This window comes from Acomys russatus, chromosome 18 (assembly GCF_903995435.1).
Source record: "Acomys russatus chromosome 18, mAcoRus1.1, whole genome shotgun sequence".
NCBI lineage: Eukaryota > Metazoa > Chordata > Mammalia > Rodentia > Muridae > Acomys > Acomys russatus.
In genome coordinates, this window is record NC_067154.1 from 7,825,945 (window position 1) to 7,844,111 (window position 18,167).

At 41.3% G+C, this 18,167-nt stretch overlaps 1 protein-coding gene and 1 long non-coding RNA gene across 10 annotated transcripts in view; one reads left to right on the top strand and one right to left on the bottom strand.

Moving 5' to 3' along the window:
* Hmbox1 (homeobox containing 1) overlaps positions 1–18,167 on the bottom strand; it is a 135,728-nt gene that overhangs the window by 86,602 nt on the left and 30,959 nt on the right. For all 9 annotated transcript variants that reach the window (XM_051160709.1, XM_051160705.1, XM_051160707.1 and 6 more), the window contains exon 2: positions 1,734–1,813. In XM_051160709.1, coding sequence (XP_051016666.1) covers positions 1,734–1,756 — 23 coding nt within the window. In that variant the 5' untranslated portion in view covers positions 1,757–1,813. The remainder of the gene's footprint in view (positions 1–1,733; positions 1,814–18,167) is intronic.
* LOC127202099 (uncharacterized) lies at positions 11,605–12,059 on the top strand. Its single transcript, XR_007832284.1, has 3 exons — positions 11,605–11,684; positions 11,724–11,875; positions 11,914–12,059. It is a non-coding gene; the product is annotated as an uncharacterized LOC127202099 (long non-coding RNA).

Genomic DNA, 18,167 nt, shown 5'->3' on the forward strand with positions numbered 1-18,167 from the left:
AGACACAGTGAGACTCTAGTTTCAAAAAACGAAAACAAAAACACAAAAAACAAAACCCTTAGGTGGCCCACTTGCCTTTAATCCCAGCACTTGGGAGGCGGAGGCAGGCCGATCTCTGTGAGTTCAAGGGCAGCCTGGTCTACAAAGCAAGTCCAGGACAGCCAGAGCTCTGTTACACAGAGAAACCCTGTCTCGAAAAAACAAACAAACAAACAAACAATAACAAAAAGCAAGGGTAGAGAGGAAAAAGAAAAAAAAAAAAAAAACAAAGAAAGCAACAGGCAGGCAGGTAGGCAAACAAGCAAGCAGGTAGGTGGGTGGGGAGGGCAAAGTCTCAAAGATAAAGTGCCTTTCCTAGGCCACTGTGACTCAGGAGAGACTCAGGCCACAGTTCCTGTCACTTGGCTCTCTTCCAGAGACTTCACTAAATCAAAGAAGGTGTGTGTGTGTGTGTGTGTGTGTGTGTGTGTGTGTGTGTGTGTTGGGGGCTTGAAAGAAAAACCTAAATGATAAGGAAAACCAATCGTAATGTCTACTTATTGGATTATAAAACTGTCAACCAAAACAGAAAAAATTTAAGTGAAACTGACTCCACCAAATTTTAGAAATTATTTAGGCTTAGGGCACTCTGCACTAGACGCTAAAGATGCACTTAATGAGCTAATAGGCCCTTTATCTTCTCTAATTTCTGAAATTCCCGGAATACTTTTATTCCAAGGCCTATTTCATATGAACTAGTGGTTACAGTTCATATTCCAGCACAAAAACACCCTTGACACAACACCATCACTGTCTCCATTTGTATCTTTCTGCCTTGACTCCAAAGAGCAGCTAGCAACTGCATTAGCTAATAGGCAGAACTATGCTACCGTCTGCGGTGGGGAGAGAGAAATGGCTTAGGTGTGTCTAGGAGATTGCATGCAAAGCAAGCATTAAGAGAACATGCTTTTTGCATTCTGTTTATTTCTAAGAATGCAACAGGAGTTCTCCAACATTTAACTATCTACCTCACAAGCTTCTAGGCTATTAAACAGTTAAAAATAATAAATATGGGATGGAGAGGAGGCCTAGCAGTTAAGAGCAACCTGCTATTCTTGTAGAAGACCTGAGCTTGGTCCTCAGCACTCAGATGAAACAGCTAACAACCACCCCAGATCTGGAGGAGCTGACACTGCTGGCTTCTTTGGGTACCTGCATTCACTTGTGCATATCATCACATATACATAATTAAAATAAATTTTCAAAAAAAAATGAAAACTATCTTTAAATGAAAAAATTAATGTCAAATACAATGTTGAAAGTAAAAATGGTTTAAAAAAAAAAGAAAGAAAAAGAAAACAAAACCACAGGAATGAAACCTCACTCCTCACCATCCTTGTATACTTCTGTACCTTCATGTCAAAAAGATATGCCCTCTGAATAGTTTCCTAAAATTCTGTTTGAGTTTGGGCTGGTGAGATGGCTCAAAGGGTAAAAATGCTTGCTGCTAAATGTAATAAAGCTGAGTTTGGTCCCACATGGAAGGAGAGTACGACCTTCCACCAACCTGTTCTCACCGCCACACACAAGCAGAAGTAAATGATGAACCATCCCCAACACATAAAGAAATAGTTGCCATTTGAAAAAATTATTTGAATTCTACAAGCATTTGTTGTCAAATCTGAGTCAGGATCCTAGCAGTTTAGCATCACTAAAGCTGTTGGCAGGCTGAGCGTGGAGAATCAGATACTTACACCACTGGAAAGGAGCTGAGCATACTTTACATGAGGTGGGTCAATGGCCTTTGCAGAGATGGCCAGCCGTATTTACCATTCTGTAGAATAAAGACAGAAAATTGAGAAACAGTTATGTAACTCAGCATTGAATAAAAAGGTTAATTATGCAACTTTGGGGTATTAAGAGTTAACATTAGCTAATCATTATTTTTCAAAATTATCTTGTAATTTTGAAATGAAATATTGAATTGGAGCAAAACTTTAAAAAAAACACAGAAAAATGACATTAACAGCTTTTCAAAGGATTCCCTTGGGGAGGAGCAATAGAAAGAAAGAAAGAAAGAAAGAAAGAAAGAAAGAAAGAAAGAAAGAAAGAAAGAAAACCACCATATTTAACTTGCTATTGGGAACCACCCACAGAAGTGAATCTAAACTAGCAATGAACTCACACACTGTAATGGCATTTGACAAGCCCTTAACTGGAGACTACCAGACCAGTGCTCTACTGCGCTCCACGCCCCTAGATTTCAGCTGTCTTGTCCATTAATAGCAGGCACTTATCAAAGCAAGGCCCGGCATAGCTCAGCAGCAGGTGAGCTCTGGGGTATACAGCTAGTGTAGTGCTAATCTTGCTGCTAGGTGGACTCAATTTCTGAGTCTCAATTGTCACAACTATAAAAAGGGGTAACATAGCTACTTCAGAGAGCTACTCAATAATGTCTGAGGGCCAGGTGCAGAGGCGCACACCTGTAAATCCCAGCACTCAGGGAGAGGCAGGTGGATCTCTGGGAGTTAGAAGCCAGCCTAGTTTATAAAGCGAGTCCAGGACAGCCAGAGCTACACAGAGAAACCCTATCTCAAAAAAACAAAAAATGAGAATGCTTTTAGTCTTTAAGTGGGTGTGATGAAGCACTTCACACACTAGCACTGTTGTAGCTTAAAAAAGGATTCTCACATATGAGTGACCAGAGTGAGGCTAGCACATCTTCCGATCTGTATTGTTTTGTTTCAGGAACCAAAGGCCAAAGACTGAATTTATCAGCCATTTCAAATCTTAATCTGTTGATAAAGACAACTATTTCCATAAATTACAGATTGAAGATTACAAATCAGAAGTGAATTAGTAAAAATGTTGACATGGAAGACATTAAAATACATATCATCATTTAGCTATTTTAGTTAGACCCCACGGGGGCTGGAGAGATAGCTCAGTGGTTAAGAGCACTTGCAGCTCCTCCAGAGGACACAGGTTTGATTCCCAGAACCCACATAGGCGTTCACAATTGTGTCTAACTTCAGCTCCCGAGGATTCAATGCCCCCTTTTGATCTCAGTGGGCCTTGCATGTACGTGTAGGCAAAATATCCATACACATAAAATAAAGATAAATAAGTCGGACACGCCTTTAATGCCAGCCCTCGGGAGGCAGAGGCAGGCACACTGCTGTGAGTTGGAGGCCAGCCTGGTCTACAAAGTGAGTCCAGGATGGCCAAGGCTACACAGAGAAACCCTGTCTTGAAAAACCAAAAACAAACAAACAAACAAACAAATAAATAAATGAGTGGGGCTGGTAAGGCAGCCCAGGGTAAAGTGCCTGCCACACAAACATGAATAACAGAGTTTGATTCCCAGCACTGATGTTAAAACAAAACAACAAAAAATAAACTAATTAATTGAAAACAAAACTGCTGCCAGAGCAGATGTGTCTGTTAGAAAAGTCTTTATTATTAATACATTTTAAAATGCCATATTCTGTAGACCTCTAAAGTGTTTGAAAACCATCTATTTGTCCACCATTATATAGTGCTATAGTGCATAATCACGTCTATCTGTCTACCTATCCGTCTATCATCTATCTACTGACAGTAGATTAGAATAGAGCAACGTTGCCTGTTTCTAGCTATGTACAATCTGCTTAACCTTGAAAGCATATACAAGAGACTAAATAAAGCTTATTTCTGTAATCAACAAAACTAGAATCTAACAAGACTACAATTAAGATTATTTATAGATGACTAATTACTAACTTGCATATCCAATCATCCTGAACAGCTTGCAATAGTTAGCTTTCATAAGACTAGAACTTTAGATCATGTTTTCAAATTAGTTGCATAAATACAATACATGAAGCAAAAGTTGAACAAAAAAGTTTAAATCTCAATCAATATACAGTAATCCATACCACTGCAAAATATTTGAGACTAGTAGATTCAACAATCTAACTTTTATCTTATAATCCTATGTCCTCCCTCCTTTTCCTTTTATCGTTCCTTTTTTCTCCTCCTTTCCCCAAGATAATAAGAGAAAAAAGATGGGGAGGATACAGGATTACAGGATAAAGGGTAGATTATTGAATTTACTAGTCTCAAATATTTCGCATTGGTATAGATTATTATATGTTGATAGAAATTTAAGATTGTTTTGTTCAACTCTTGCTTTGTGTAAAAAGCAACTCACTTACTATATATTGATAGAAACAAGGTTATTTTGTTCAATTTTTGCTTAAGTATTGTATTTATGCAACTAATTTGAAAACATGATATAAAGTTCTAGTCTTATGAAAGTAGTAATTAGTCATCTATAAATAATCTTAATTGTAGTCTTGTTAGATACTAGTTTTGTTAATTACAGAAATAAGCTTTGTTTAGTCTCTTGTATATGTTTTCAAGGTTAAGCAGATTGTACATAGCTAAAAACAAGCAACGTTGCTCTATTCTAATATACTGTCAATAGATAGATGATAAATAGATATGATTATTCACTATATAATGGCAGACAAATAGGTGGTCTTTAAACACTTCAGAGGTCTACAGAATATCGCACTTTAAATGTTTTAATAATAAAAGGCCTTTCTGACAGAGAGACGCATCTGCTCCTGGCAGCACCTTTAACCTACTTCAAAAAAGTTGATGGGCATCAAAGAACCAAATGTGGCAAGATAGCCACAGGAGAAAACCTGTCCTTCAACTGCTGACAGCCGGCTCTGTCCAACTGTGAACAACCAGGACACAGGGAACTTGACTGTCCAGCTTTGCAGACACTAAGGAGCCAGTCCCTCAAAAGTCCTGCCTCACAGAAAAGTCTGTCAGATATTCTGGGCCGGTAGGCTGAAGATTGGATGTACCAAAGACACGGAGAAACCTCTGGTGACTGTCCAGGCAGTCAGCTGTCTTTGCATTTCTATAGTCTGGAAGCTACTTGCTCTATGCTTCTTACATAATTAGGTTAATACTATTTCCTTCTAAAGTCTCTGATGAGGTTGAAGACTAGATACAGTCATAGTCTTACTATAATTAAGATTAGTTGTTTAGGAACTAAGACAATGTTTTAGGTCTAAAATGATGTTTTAAGGTCTAGATAGATGTCTTTAGGTTGATAGATACAAGGTATAAGGAAGTGATTTAGCCCCTACCCAGATCTAGTCAACGGTCAGAACATTCTCCACAATTGAGTAGAGGGTGGGGTATGACTTTCTCACGTACTCTGGTGCCTCATATTTGACCATGTCCCCTGGAGGGGGAGACCTGGTGGCACTCAGAGGAAGGACAGCAGGTTACCAAGAGGAGACTTGATACCCTATGAGCATATACAGGGGGAGGAAACCCCCCTCAGTCACAGTCATAGGGGAGGGGAATAAGGGGAAAATGGGAGGGAGGGAAGAATGGGAGGATACAAGGGATGGGATAACCATTGAGATGTAACAAGAATAAATTAATAAAAAAAATTTTTTAAAAAGTGATTTAGGTACAGAACTTTGGTCTCACCAAGATAGGATAGATAATGTAATACTTTTCCCAAGAGTGCCAAATACAAATGGACTGGATATTATAAACATAACTCTTACCTGATAATTCTAAATGTTATTTTATATAGTTTGTTAATGTTAGAGAAAAGGCCATATTTTTAAACCAAAAGGGGGACATGTAATGGAAGTTTTGGTTTGTTTAAAAACTCAGTAATGCTATGTAACCATGTTTTTGTTTTAATCCCAAGGGTGGGGTTTTAGTTTGGGCTTTAGTTTATCCAACAGCTGATAACTGCCCCGTGCAGAGTGTCGTCTTTTGCCCACTAGTAACTGCCTGCCTCATGGGTCACAGAGAGGGGTGTTGTCTTTGCCAGCTGCAGTTAGTTTAATTCTGAGGACTATAAGAGAGCAGAGGAGGGATGGAGGGAAGGAAGAGTGGGGGGGGTGAGCAGGAGAGGGAGAGAGAAGGGCTGGCTTTAATCAACCCTAAATAGCTGGGAGAAATAAAGAGGTCTACATCCTCTGCTCTCCACTAACCTTCTTTCCCTCATATCCAGTATTGGGGTATCGGAAGGGATTGGGGTGGAGAAGGGAGGTAGAGGCAGTAAATACCCCAAATAAAATAGTTTAAAATCTAAGGGCAACACAAAAACAACAAAAATAATTAATCAATGAAATTAATTAAACTCAGAAGTGCTGTGGGAAAGTGGAGATGGGAGGCTCCCTGGGGCTCGCTGGCCAGCAGGGCTCGCTAATTAGTGAGCTCCAGGTTCAGTGAGGACCTTGTCTTAAAAAAGTAAGGTGGAGGGCAAATGAGGAAGACACTTGATGTTCACCTCTGGCCTTCACACCGACTTACACACACACACACACACGACCAACAAATACAGAGATGAATAAAAAGTTATGGAAATTTGCAAATGTTGCAAACGCAGAAAGAATCCAGAACTAACTACTCAGTGCTACCAACACCCAGCATGGCCAGTTAGCAGCTCAGACCCTACTACCCTCTCACCCTGTGCCTACGGTGATTTTCACACAGATTCCAAGCCTCAGATGAGTAATGCTGATCAAGCTTCACTATCTGGTTTCCAGATCCAGAATATATTAGCCATAAATCCTTTAAAGGGAGCTAAGAATAAAAAAGGTTTAATCAGAATTAAAAACAACATGTTGTTGTTGTTGTTTTGGTTTTTCGAGACAGGGTTTCTCTGTGTAGCCTTGACTATCCTGGACTCGCTTTGTAGACCAGGCTGAAGACAACTATTTATTTAGAGCCATGGAACAAAGCTGGTCCTCAAAACTGTTACTGTTTATGATCTGTGTTTAAGAAGGAAGCGCCTGTGGCATACATGTACTTTCAGGTTGTTTTGTTTTTGGAGAGCTGAGGATGGAACTACACTAGGGGCTCTAAACACACTAGGCCCCACTCCACCACTCTGCGTCCCCAGCCTGAAGCAATTTTTAGTTAAAGAAAAAAACAATTAAAAGCTTATGCTTTAGGGCATTAGTCAGAGGTGTTTCACTCATGTCAAACATTTTTGCTTTGAACAATCCCAGATAAATATTGCCGTCTATATTTAGCTTCTATCTGAGAGCAGATGGTAAGTGCGGGGTGAGGAATGGTTGGTGACATGTGAGAAGACAGATTCACAGATACAGAAATGTAAAAAGCATCATGGTTAGAATAGTAGGCCTTAGGGGCTTGGGGCTTAGTTCAGTGCTAGAGTGATCGCCTAGTAAGGGCAAGGCCTTGGGTCTGGTCCTCAGATCCAGAAGCGGGGACGAGGGCAGAGAAAGTACATTATTAGGGCTATCCAAAGTGGGCATGCCAGCCATCCTAGCACTTGGGAAGACCAGCCTGGGCCACAAGGTGAGTTCCAGACTAGCCTGGGCTACACAGGGAGACCCTGTGTGCCCTCTAACCACCACTACCAAAAATGATATCAAATACTAACTTCTCAAATAATTTCCTAGCTAGTTTCAGACTATAAACTTAATGACTATTCTCTCAGCCAGACTTACTGGGCGAAGGCTTTACGTGAACCAATTTATTGAGGTTCACAATCACCTGAGAAACATTAAGACACCAGCTGCCTAAGGTCAATCAGTTTTTCTCATAGAATTACAGGCTTCGTCTTCAAACTGTAGGGTTAATGACACCATTATTATTTCTGTATTGTTTCTCTGGAGCAAATGTTTCACTGGGATAGGTGCTGCGAGATGCACTGAGCATGTACAGCATTCATGATTAAACAGGCGTGTCACATACCCTGGAGATTTTTATTCTGGACGAATTACTGCACACACTACTTGCCAAGATCTTCTAGCCGTGCTGATGCTCGTGCTGCTTCGCCGTCTCCAGCCCTGGGAAACTCCATGGAGATTTCTAAAGCTGTTTCTCGTCACTTCAACCCACTCACCTGGCTTGAGAGATACAGACTAGAGTTCTGTCCTTTTTACATACGCAACTTATAAGATAGTAACATAGCATTTGCAAACAGCTTCCAGGCTGGGCATTCCCACGGCTTCCTCATTTACCCTTATGCGACCTTCTTTCAGTGTGGTGGGAGGGCTTCCCTAAGGAGCATGGCTCCCCAGACTCTACACAAGATTCCTGCAGAGTAACTAGGGCAGAGCACAGGAACTAGGCTCCCTGGTCCCAGACAATCACATTAGATGCTCTGCCCCACCATCAAGTCTGTGTGTTTTTCAGGTAATGTATAGTTTGTTTGCAAGCCATGGAGCACACACTCATGGCACAATTGCATGTTTTCTCAGCTTTCTTTTCTAAACTCTGCTTTTATTTTGAATGACAAAATAGTCATATATTTGCTTTTTTCCTAATCACATACCTAATTTTATTCTTTCTGTGACCACTGCCTAGAAGCTACACCTGCTTCTTATTAACAGAAAGAAGAAAGTAAGACATCCATATCCATGCAGCTCCTGGGAAGGAGTCCTAGGCACTGTAACTCTTTCCTAGGTACCCCCAGGTGTATCAACACCCACAATCAGAAGTCCCAGAACTGCCTCATGCCTGAGACAGTCTAACGGTACAGAGATTATTGGTCTTAATTACCTTAAAATGTCTAAGTTTGGTCAATAGACACCATATCATCTACTTTATAGCTTCCTTAGTATCAACAGTGTCTATCTGATAACTCAACTATGCTGTGAATTCAAGGAATACCCCTAGTCAGAGTTAAGCCTGCATCTCTCCCTGTACATAAAGAGCTAATATACTGACCAAATCCAGAAGCACCTTCTCAGCAGCATCAGCACTGATGTCATGTCCTCGTGGCTTGTTTATGAAAGATTTGTAGCTATGTGCTCTGCTTTGACTTTTGATTGATTTAAATTCAAAGCCCATGTGTGAGGCAGCTACTGTTTATAATATTCTACTTCGTATCCCATTCTATGGAGGTCTCAGGGTGTTCCACTCTCATGGGCTTGCTATTGCTAAGTTACACATGACCGCTCACTCCAGTCTTACTGCAAAAGTCAGTGATAGCATGTAGAATATTCTCTCTGTGTCAGGCTAGAGCAGTTGTGCATCAGAAACACCTGGATGCCTTTTACAGGAGAAAATCCAAGTTAACCCAGGACCTACTGAGCTCAAAGCTGAGGAAGCAGGAGGGAATCCAAGATGATTTCTGAACAGCCCCTAAGGTAATCTTGCTTGTAAACTACTGGCTGAAAGGATAATGCAAACTATATAATAACACAATGTCATATATCTTAGGTGAAACATAATGCTGCCTGGGTATAAAGGTAAGTGAGCCTAGTATTATTAGCCCAAGGATGTAGCTCTGTCCTAACATGTTTGCCTAACATGTTCAAGCCCTGGGTTCAAATATGAGCATTACAAATGCATATAGCTGGAGTTCATAAATATATAGGTGTATGTGCCTGTGCTGTAATATCAGTAATTCCAAGCTAAATACTTAACAAAATTAGGTTACCCATCACTAAAGGTAAAACTGACAGCAGCTAAAACAGTCTCACTGCAAAGGAATTCATATGAGATATTGGGCCAGTGCCTTAACTGTTCCCCAACTAGCCTCTAACCTTTACTTCTCATCTCACATAGTGAACACCTGCCCTAGGCAATCAGCTCCACTAGGCCTTCAGGAACATAACACCTCACTCCCAACCACGGGGAACTCTTTTATTTATAAGTCATCAATGCCCATTACAGTATTCTTCTATTATCCCATCACATACGGTAACCTGTTCATGTAACCGTACTCTCTACCCGAAGTAAGAGCTTAACAGCAAGGACTGCTTCCTATCAGTTGATGCAGTCCCATTCCCAAACAGTGTGCTGATTTCATAAGCAGTAAACACATCTTTGTTTAGTACAAATATGAAAGAAAATGCTTATTTTCAATCCTCTTTCACAATATAGTCCTACATTTCTAATTTGGAAGGCACAAAAAGTCCATAATACTAAAATTTAAAATATGAAACTGACCTTTTTTTCAGACAACAGGCATGTATTAATTACACATTAGAAAGATAAACAAGTTTTGTTCTCGAAAGGTGAATGCTGTGTGTTTCCAGGACCAAAGACTTATATCTACATCTACAGTACATTTAGAGCTAAACTGGGTTAAGATTAGAAACCCTGGGGATTGCTAGAATACTAAACTAGAATTTAGAAACTCAACAGCTGCACACTGTTTAACCCATAATAGTCTCTGGAGTTCCCTACAGCAGAAGAACTGAAAACCAAGAGAGCAGAGCCCCTCCCATTGTGATCAGTAACTTTCCAAGTCTGTGATCTTTTAAAAGAGACTCTCTTCTGACCTAAAACAGAATCCATTCCTGTTTGGCATACGTCTGGAACATTCTGATACTGCGATATAACAGCTCATTCAGGGGATCAATCCATATCTACTGCTAATACGTTCATTTGAAGACTCTAGGGCTCACTGTCATGGACAGACTAAAGTGACAATTATCGGAGCAAAAACTGTCACTCTGGACTATTTGAAGATCCAAATGTCCCTTCATTTTGTACTTCTCTCAACCCTTTCTTAATGCTTAATCATAGAAATAATCACAAAATTAAAGAAAGTGACTTTTCAAGCTAGAATAGGGTAAATCACAACATTTTAGGATAGAATTAACTGATGCTAATGAGCAGACCATGTTTTCTACTCACCTCATTTTATAAATGGAAAAAAAAAAATCCAATACAGTACACACAGAGCGCTTACTCCTTCCTAGACGAGCCACAGCATCTGTCTGCAAAGGCAGAAAGAAGGCCTTGCAACTGTAATACCTATCTTCCGCAGAGAAGAAGCACCTCGGTAGAACCCAGGTGCGTTCTCTAGAACATTACTGCCAAGAGTTAAGACTCACTCTCCCAGACTCCAGGGACAATAAAATCCTAAATTTGATCATTACCAGCAAACACAGCTGGCCTGTTCACTTATCTACTAGGTGCAGTGGCTCATGCTTGCAATCCTAGCACTCAGAAGGCTGATGTAAGAGGACAGCAAGTTTAAAGCCAGCCTGAGCTACATAGGCAGATCCTGTCTCTAAAGGGAGCTTGGAATCACTAATTCTGAAAGTAATGCTGCTGAGCTGTGTATTATGTGGCTCTCACTAGCTTCACTGTAGACAGTCTTTCTGACATGAAAGTTATAATTGCCTAGATTACTTTTCACAGACTTAAAGGCCATTTCTGCTGAAACCAATGACTCTTCTATTGAGCCTGCATGTGTGTGCACATGTATGCATGTATGCACATGTGTGAAGCATGACCTCCTGATTTTAGGAGGCAAAAACTCCATGCATCCCCCAAAGAGAATGGTAACTGATTACTTTACCTCCCATAATCTTTCTCCACATCTTATCTCATCCTTTTCTTTACCAATAAATAGCCCCAAACCCACCTTCCTCAAGGTAGATTTGAGACTTAGGTCTCCCACCTCCATACTTGGCTACCTAGTGAAGAAACATTTTTAAAAGTCTTCACTACACATTTATTTATTTATTCATTCTCATTTGTTTTATGGTGGCGGTAGAGGAAATACACTTATAGCATGGTCCATGTGGAGGTCAAGGAAACACACTTAGAGCATGGTCCATGTGTGGAGGTCAAAAAAACACACATATAGCATGGTCCATGTGTGAGGTCAAGGAAACACACTTAGAGCATGGTCCATGTGTAGAGGTCAAGAAACACACTTATAGCATGGTCCATGTGTGGAGGTCAAGGAAACAGACTTATCACATGGTCCATGTGTGAAGGTCAAGAAACACACTTATAGCATGGTCCATGTGTGGAGGTCAAGAAACACACTTATAGCATGGTCCATGTGTGGAGGTCAAGAAACACATTTATAGCATGGTCCATGTGTGGAGGTCAAGAAACACACTTATAGCATGGTCCATGTGTGGAGGTCAAGAAACACATTTATAGCATGGTCCATGTGTGGAGGTCAAGAAACACACTTATAGCATGGTCCATGTGTGGAGGTCAAGAAACACACTTATAGCATGGTCCATGTGTGGAGGTCAAGAAACACACTTATAGCATGGTCCATGTGTGGAGGTCAAGAAACACATTTATAGCACGGTCCATGTGTGGAGGTTGCCGGACAACTTGTGGGAGTCGGTTCTATCCTTCTACCATACGGGTCTTCGGGATTGTATTCAGGCACGAAGCTTGGTGATAGGCACCTTTACTCACTGAGTCATCTGGCCACAAAGAAACTTTTTTTCCCCCAAAACTTGGTTTACTGATATGTATACTGTGTGGTGGTCTGTCTGGTCATTAACAATAGTAGCCAGAAATCTAATTCCCAGGCTAATGTTTACAATGATCTACAAAATAGGTAAATTAAAAAAAAATACAGATATTCAGAAACATGAAGATTTTTAAATATCAGTTAAAAATTTTTCAGTATTTAAACTATTATAAACGTGTAGAATGACGCCTTCTCTGGTTGCCATTAAGCAACAATTTCTGTTAACTGCTAATATATTTTCTGAACTATCATCCTAAGAAAAACCGTGTAACAGAATACCATTTGGCACCCTTTTACCTCCTCAAGTCATGCAGGCTTTGTGTTCATCATTTATGCATTCAACAAACACTTACTGAGCACCCAGGGACAAGCAAAGCACTGGGAAGCACCGTCATGGGGAGAAGCACAAGCTCTGCTCACACAGAGCTTATATTCCTGAAGTGAAAGACAGAAGAGTCAACAGAGGCTCTACACCATGGTCAGCACGAAAAAGAAAAAGGAAACTGGGAAAGAGGCTAGGGCTTGCAGCTTGTGTTCCAGGAAGTGCCCCAAGCTTTATCCCATCCACAGGACACTGCAAGCACCCCAGATGCCTGACTCTACCTCCTACAGAGAGTTAGTAGAGGGTTTCCTAGTTTACGCAGCTGAGACGAGGAGTGTCTTAGTTATTTCTCTATTGCTGTGAAGAAACATCATGGCTAAGACAAGTTATAAAAGAAAACATTTACTTTGGGGTTCACCAGCAGGAGCTGACAGCTTACATGAGACAACAATGGCTAGGTAGAGAGACTAATTGGGCCTGACATGGGTTTTTGAAACCTTAAAGTGACGCATCTCCTTGAATGTGGGCACACCTCTTTGTCCTTCCCAAACACTTCCACTACCTGGTGACCATTGAAATGAGAGTCTATGTGGCCGTTCTCATTCAAATCAGCACAGAGGTTCACCCTACTTTTCTAAATACCCATTTTTAAGAACAGGGTTTATATTAATCATCTCTAGTTCCTATGTTCCTCCATGGCCTTTCAGTCCCAGGAAGAGTATATATTCTACCTCAGAATGCTAAGAATTTATATTGGCTTTATCTGCTATAGTTTTCATGGGCTCCAGACCTCTTTCTCCGAATTATTTCCTTCAGTTATATACTGATAAGCTCAAGGATTCTTGAACTGTATGGCACTTATAAGCTTACACCATACTGTTAGGAGACAGCTGCCTGAGTCCAGCCATCTTACTGGAAGGGTCAAAACTGAGTTCATGTTCCCAGGCCCTGGAACCAACTCCTATCTTGCTTCTTCAGGTATTTCATGTTTGTCTGTTAACCAGTAAAGAATGTAAAGAGGGAAGTTGCTGATTATCTAAACTAGGGCACATGGGTTGTAAATGTGTTGCCTGTCATGAGTTAGCTGATTACGGGCAGCTTGCCCACTCCTTTGTTTCCTTATCATTCTGAATTCCGGGCCAGAACCCCAGGAGGGGACCTGACTGCAAAAGCTGAGTTGAGAGCCCTGAAACCAGGTGACCAGATAAGGCCCAGTCACCAACGTTTAATTCTTTGCTCAATTTCTTGTGTCAAAATATGTTTTGTTTTGTTTTTTCTACAACCACCCTGTTCCCCATTACTTTGGGGTTCTATCCTTTAAAACTGCTGTACAATTTCTCTTTGGGGGGGTGTCACAGTTCAATTCCCGAGTCTGTTCTGAGGCCCTAATCTTTCAGTAGCAGCCTGAGTATAATAAGGTTTCTTTGGGGTTTTTTAGTTTGTTTGGTTGGTTTCGTTTGGTTTTTTGTTTTTATTTTGTTTTGTTTTGTTTTTCGAGACAGGGCTTCTCTGTGTACCCTTGGCTGTCCTGGACTCACTTTGTAGACCAGGCTGGCCTCGAACTCACAGTGATCCACCTGCCTCTGCCTCCTGAGTACTGGGATTAAGGGTGTGTGCACCACCAGGCCCAGCATAATGAAAAAAAAAAAAAATTTTTTTTTTTGGTCATCTGCTTAAATACTTATTAAGATGAACATTCAAAGACCCAGTCAATTCCTCAGTCTGTGCTTTTGTACCTAACTAGTCAGTTTTTGCTGCCTAATTCAAAAAGATCTCGCTTTGCTGGACTCTTGTGACTGCTTGGGTTGTTTTGTTTTTTGGACCCCAACAATAAAAATATAGTCCTTTTTTTTTTTTGGGGGGGGGTATGCAAGTGGTGGATATAATATGAGCTTTCAAAAAAATCTTTGTGCTATGAATTATAGATGGAAAGGATGCTTTAGAGACTTATTTTTATTGTTTTTATTTATGTATATGGCTATGTCTGTGCCTGAGTACTTGAAAAGGCCAGAAGAAAGCTTTGGATTCCCTGGGCCTGGTGAAGGTTGTGAAGCCACTGGATGTGGGAGCTAAGAACCAAACTCATCCTCTTGACTGAGCAGCCAAGCACTTCTAACCACTGAGCCACTCTCCAACTCCACAAGAACTCTTTAATCTTTGGAATAATTTCCAGATTCAAATCAATGTTAAATTGTTTTATATTATTTCTAACTAGCACAATAATACATGTGCTAAACATGTACCACCTGACCTTTATTACTTGTGTTCATCTATAAATAAAAATATAAAAATAGCTATTTACACACTGTTTAAGATCATCTATACTAAGCCTACAAAGCTCTGGACCTGTCAACAGCCATTATGGATCAGGAAGGAGCTCATGGGGCCCTACCCATCACTGTTAAACTAGTATATGGTGATGGATTCTGAGGGAGGAGCTGTCACTGTCTTCAGTTGAGCACCCGAAGGTGAGCCCACCAGGCTCTACTAGATAGTACCACCCTTTGGACACACAGGCATCCTGGTTAAAATCAGTGCTCACAAAATAAAAAGACATGAATGTGGCATAGGAACCTGTAAGGAGGAGACGGAGAGACAGGAAGAGTGAGCAGAACACATTATCCACATGTGTAATCACCACACAAGAGATTTTTCAAACGAAGAGAAAAGCAAGCAAAGTCTCTCCCATGAGGCAGACATGGTGGCTCACACTGCATCTCAGCACCCAGGAGGCTGAGGTTGGAGGATACTATGAATTCTTGGCTACCTGAAGCTACAGAATAAGCCTCCCCCTGCATCTCCACTCTCCTGAGTATCTTCTGTAGATTTAGTATGATGATATCATGCAACTTATATGAATTTACTTTATGTAGATGAACCGTATCTTATTAAATCTACTTCAGAAAGTGGAGTGGAACACCATCCATGAAGGACCAAGAGAATGCTGCGTTCTTAGCATTCTGCTTACCCTCGTATGAACTGCTGCTAGACCCCCACACACTGCTTCTGAGGGAACAATGGCAGGCCATTATTTTACACTGAAATTCACAGCTGGAAAGCCTCCTCTTCATATTGTGAACCAGCACAAATCACTCCTGTGTGGTAAGTCTAATACTGCCAATTACTTTCCATTGCAGGTTCTCTTAACTGTCACCCCCTTCCAATCTTGCTTTGTATTAATGAAGCTAACTCCTCTCTTACTTTGTCCACATATCTGAGGACCAAGGTAGGCCAAAGAAGTTCTGCACCACAAATCTAACTCCCTTCAAGGCAATTTGCCACAAATATTTTTCTGTGTGTACAGATGCCAGTAGAGGCCAGCTATGGTCTTGAGTCCCTTCCTCAATCACAGTCGACCTTATCATTTTTGAGGCAGTCTCTCACAGAATCTGGAGCTCACCAATCCAGTGTGACTGGTTAGCCAGCAAGCCCAAGGGACAGTCTGTCTCCACCTTCCCAATAATGTTATTAGATAATCTAGTAGACTTTGATGTGCACACTAGGAATCAGCTTCAGATCCTCAGGCTTATGTTGCAAGCACTTTACCACCTGAGCCATCTCCCTGGGCTCCTAAATTGTCAACAGTTTTGTTCTTTGAGGGTAGAGTTGAGTCAATTCTGTGGTGGCACATTGGGTTTTTTGTTTGTTTTTGGTTTTTTGTTTCCCCACCTCCACCCCAGATAGGGTTTCTCTGTGTAGTCCTGGCTGTCCTGGCAGGCTAGCCTTGAACTCTGCCTCCCAAGGGCTGGGATTAAAGGCACACACCAACATCAATGGTGCACACTGTTTAACCTACATGGCATCTTTTGTTTTTAACAGAAACATCGGCTACACTCTTCACCACATTTTGGGCATGTTTTCTCTGAGTCACCACAGGCAGGTCACTGCAGTCACTCAGTCTGCACACACCAAGTACCTGCCACTGTTGACCACTGAGCTTAACTCACATGAAAGAAAATTCTTTATATTGTCCTGTCTCAAGAAAAACAGTGCCATGGTTTATGGCATGCTAAACAGACTGATTTTTCATGCTAATTATTTCAGTTGAAAGTACTCTGAAGGCGGCACTTCAACAAGGGCACTTTCATGAGAGCAGGAGACAGAACTCCCATGAGAAAGGTGCCCTCCCTGTACTGGAGGAAGGAAGACATTCTTATCAGAGTCCAGGATGGAAGAAATCTACACAAACAAACCCTGTTAACCAACCTTATCTGCTTAGTCACTCCTCCAAGATTAGCTGCCCTGATTGAAAGCTTCTTATTTGTCTAAGCCAGCTTTTGGTCCTAACTGCTTCTTGGGGCCTTCATTTTTCTTGGGAGGGCTCCCCCGTCACACACACACACACACACAAACCTACCAAATAAAATGTGTGTGCTTTTCTCTCAATAACATGTTAGTTCAGGTCTAAACTTGAAGATTTCTTTTTAAGTAAATGTAATAAGCTAGTAGAGCTCATCCCAGGTAAAAGTAAGAATTTTCCACTGAAGGCTACAGCTAAAACTCAGAGGTAAGGTAGTTGCCTAGCATTCACCAGGTCCTGAGTTCAAGCCTCAATACTCCCAGAAAAACAAAATTCAGAAGGAGTGTGGCAGTGACACCCCTCCACATCTACAGCACTTTGCCTTAGAGTTCAAAGTGCTGGTTCAACAGGAACCTGGGGGGTGGAGTAGGGACCAGGAAACAAGACAATGAACAAAATGGTGTCCTTGCCATCTGGTTGTGAGCGCTGAAGAAGTAAAAGGGTAGGCCCAAAAGATAAAGGTCTTTTTTGAGCTACGGGCAGACAGAAGAAGGGCTCTCTAAATCCACCCTGGGCTTCTTGTGCTAAAGGCTGAAGCTCAGAACACACATTCCAGGGATGGCATGGCTGTTCCTCACAGGGGACCCAAGTGATGAGGTACCACACAGGAGCAGCCTAAAGAAGGCTATGAGCAAAACCTCTTCACTTCGAGGCTGTGTGTGATGGTGCACAGCTTTAATCCCAGCACTCGGAGGCAAATGCAGGTGGAGGGATGTCTGAGTTCGAACACAGCCTGGTCTACAGGGGGAGTTCCATCATTTCTTACAGAGAAATCCTGTCTCAAAAACACAAAGTAACAACAAAAACCTCTTCACTCCTGTCCTCAAATTCATGTGATATTCCACTCATGGGTCCCCAAAATCTTTATCAATCTCCAAAAACTTTTTGTGCAAGCACTAGGAAACTGTTACATTCCATCTCTCCCCAGGTCATGAAGCCTACACACATTTTTCACCCCAAATCTCTAAACGTGATGTGAGGAGTAAGGAAAGAGAAAGCAGCACTCCGGAAAGAAAGCCAAAAGCAATGTCAGGATAGTTTGAAATGTGGCCTACTGCTCATCACACAGGGAGTAGAGGGAACTGTGAGGACGAGCAGAGCAGTTGCTCAAGCTCTGCTGGGATCCACACCTATTCTACAGAGTCTTTCAACTGCTTTAAAATACTGCTTTTCTAGCCATCAAAGCAATGGCATATGTATATTCTTGATTATGTGCCAGGGTTTACCCCTGCAACCTAGATAGCTCATATTAAAAAGAAGGAAAAAAACAAAACAAAACAAAACTAGAAGGATGAGAAAGGAGAACTGGGGAATACAAACAG